Genomic DNA, 3547 nt, shown 5'->3' on the forward strand with positions numbered 1-3547 from the left:
TTAAGTGGTGAAGGAATGGGTTAGTTTACGGGGATATGTGATCTGTGATTTGCTGACCCCCCTATGAAAATATGTGATTTTTCCGCATAAATGAGCATGAAATCGTTGATAAAGTCACAGTGTCATCAAGAACCATCAGCTCTAAAAAGAAGACTCTACTCTATGAACAATATGGATGCCGAACCTGTAAGAAAACAACGTTATGTTTATGTTGCACCGACACCGCCAGCTGAAATGATCGATTCAAGCAGTTATACAATTTCGTTCGGCGATAGAAAATTTTTACAACTAGGACTGAATCCAAAGGAGGACTTCAATATTACGGTATATATTATTACTCCTTCACGATATATTAGCATGTCAACAGAATTTTTGAATACTATTTACGGCATGATGAATGAAATAAATATATTTTTACAATCATCTCCGGTTAGAAACGAAAACAATATTTTATGCCGAAATGAATGTTTCAAATTATCTAAAACATTATATCGTGATTCAGTACATTTAGTATTAGAATCCGCGACGACCGAAGGATGCCGTGTTTTATTAAATAAAGAAAACATTCAGATACTTAAACAAATGGAGTGTACTATTAATAATGGTATAACAAGAAAATTAAAAACACGTTTACTATTAAGCCGTCAAATAGACCGCATTATACAATACGCCGATGGTAAATGGTCGGGCCCTAAAATTCAACAATCAAATAATGATGAAATGGTTAATTTTATAAGAAGTTTGACCCGACCATTTACCATCGACCATTTTTATCCGAGCGAAATTCTAAGACCGACTACAAACCCAACCCAACCGACATTTGGTCGCAATAAGACTATAATAGATTTTTATTGCCTATATGGAGAAAGCTAGTTAAGCAACTTTTAATTTTTAAAGGCGATTTTTTTCACTTTGAGCGTAATATCTTGTACTAGTTGTAATGTTACAAGAAACAAAAAAAAAAATTAATCAAAATAAAAAACAAGAAAAGAGCGTTAGTCAATTTAATACCTTCTCAGCTTCGTTCGTAGCTAAAATATTCCTGAATTAACTGAAACTGAAGGGTTCTAGTGTTGAGGTTTATTATTATAAATTTCTGCCTTCTTAGACAGTAATTTATAAATAATAATTAATTACTATGGTTACTTTTCTCCACATTTGTTTATAATACATAGATATCAATATTAATTTTTCTAAAGTGGTATAAATCAATGAACAAGTGATATTTTATGAAGATAATGAAATCGAAGAACACATTGTACATGAGTTTACGTAAATGTATGCGATTTTTTAAGAAAAAGAATGATACACCAGGTAAAGTATATTTGAAATTTATCTACAAGGGGAGGTCATGATGATGGGATTACCGATTTAACTAATGTGTAGGACCTACACTGTAGGTCATACGGTTGGTAACGCGTATGTGTCACGCTCTAGAGATCGGGTTCGATTCCCGGAGACATTTAGCATTTTTTTTTTAATTAAAAATTTTTTTTACTAATAAAAAATGTCTGTAGGGCCAAAAGAGTAAAGATAAACTATAGTATATACACAATTATAACAATCAGATTACATTTAAAAATCAAAATCTAATAATATAATTTTTGACTAATGTTGAGCAAAAAAAAATATTATGGTGCTAAATGTTAAACACTAGGCACTACGAGACATACTCTCCCATAAATATCGCGACACTGTGTGGACGTGGCATAATTGAGACAAGTATAGATTATATCTGACAGTGATTAAAATCACAAATCATAAGAAACTTTTCGATGCAAATCCGTAGATAATGTTTAATTTTAAGAAATTGGTGGATTATTCCAAAAGCAAAATCAACTTATATTTCATTTATTATTCCTAATAAACAGCACTACATATAATGGCTATTTGTAACATAATTGTTGACTAATGTTGAATAAAATAATATTTGTTATGTCGAATTAAATGCTGTTCCTTTATTACAAAGAAAAATTATTTTTAAAATAAATTGGCTATAGAGTCTGTATTATTATCCTGGCTATTATACTGAGCAATTTATTATCATTTTTACGATTAATAAATCTCTGAAATTACCGTGGATTAGTTTTTCAACTATTCTGCGTTTTCTCAAAATGTTAATTATTACAGTTTTTTGACATTTTTTTACAACGAGCTCTCAAATTTAAAAACAATGATACATTATTTGGCATGTGAAATATATTAGATAACAATAAAACAAATACATTATGTTTTCAGTCGTGATGTATTGGATTATATTGTAATAATTTTTATAAGTCGTTAACCTATTCATTTTNCCTTGTTAAACTAAATAGAAAAATTATGTTTACTAACATAATATAGCGAAAAGTTATTGTGTAAAACAGTATTAAGAACTGAATAAAATTGCCCAATGAAAATACATTACTCCAGTGTATTAAATTGAGCGATCTAACAATAGTGTCATAAAAGGCTTTATAAAATTAAAGTGTTTATTTGACAATTAGTTTTAATGGGGCTTTCTAAATTTAATACAGGATGGTAATAACTCATAGATACTAAATACAAATCTTCTAACTGATAACTTGTATTGATAACAATTGTAAGAACTAAACTAAGCCAAATTTTTTATAATATTTATAAGATTTTCTTAGCATTACTAAAAGGTAAGTTGACTAATTGAAAAATTTGTTTTTAAAAAAGCGTATTATTTTAAGTAAAATTATGATTCAGGAATCTTTTTTTTTAATAATTTTAACAATCACAGTTGTTAATTTTACTAGTGGTGAGTTACATTATTTGGCATGTGAAATTTATATTAGATAACAATATAACAAATACATTATGTTTTCAGTCGAGATGTATTGGATTATATTGTAATAATTTTTATAAGTCGTTAACCTATTCATTTTTTTTAGGGTCTTCAAAGTGTTCATTAGTAGAAAAAAACACTTCTACAAAAAAAAATACACTGGAGGCTCTATTAAAGACTTTGGAAGTAATGAAAAATGTAACAGATGAAATAAAAAATATAAATATAGAGATCCAAAATGGTTTAAAAGAAATTAAAAATACCTCGAATGATATCAAAATAGCTTTAGAAATAGTTCAAAATTCTACTGATAACATTAAAAAAGATTTGGAAAACTTGATGATAAGTTCCTATAAAAATGATGCAAATACCGATATAGCCTCTGAATCACGGAAAAATGAGGAAACTAATATAATGGGAAAGATTGAAAATGGTAAAAAAGTTTTTGTATTGAAATACAAAATTTTATATTCTAATCCTAATTAATAGTATTGATATCCACAGCATTCTGACTTATGACTCACGCGACATTATTTATTTTACTCAAGATGTATTGGGTTATATTTTAATAATTTTATATGTCTAACTAATTCGATTTTCTTAGGGTGTTCCAAATGCTCGTTAGTTGAAAATGACACAACTTCTAAAAAAAGTACTACAGAGGTTTTGTCAAACGATTCGGAAGAAATTAACAATGCTTCTGAAGAGACAAAAAACAATTCAGAAGTTACCAAAATTATTTCAAAAGTAATTCGA

At 28.1% G+C, this 3547-nt stretch overlaps 1 protein-coding gene across 1 annotated transcript; it reads left to right on the forward strand.

Moving 5' to 3' along the window:
- Nucleotides 1-1262: 1262 nt before the first annotated feature.
- Nucleotides 1263-3538, forward strand: LOC126909640 (uncharacterized; the record flags this gene model as incomplete). The annotated part of the gene is made up of 3 exons (XM_050692077.1): nt 1263-1314; nt 2898-3224; nt 3396-3538. Coding segments are annotated over exons 1-3 (522 nt in total), but the record flags the coding sequence as incomplete, so codon positions are not given.
- Nucleotides 3539-3547: the final 9 nt, after the last annotated feature.

The sequence above is a fragment of the Daktulosphaira vitifoliae genome, unplaced genomic scaffold (assembly GCF_025091365.1).
Source record: "Daktulosphaira vitifoliae isolate Bord-2020 unplaced genomic scaffold, ASM2509136v1 Scaffold_747, whole genome shotgun sequence".
Lineage (NCBI taxonomy): Eukaryota > Metazoa > Arthropoda > Insecta > Hemiptera > Phylloxeridae > Daktulosphaira > Daktulosphaira vitifoliae.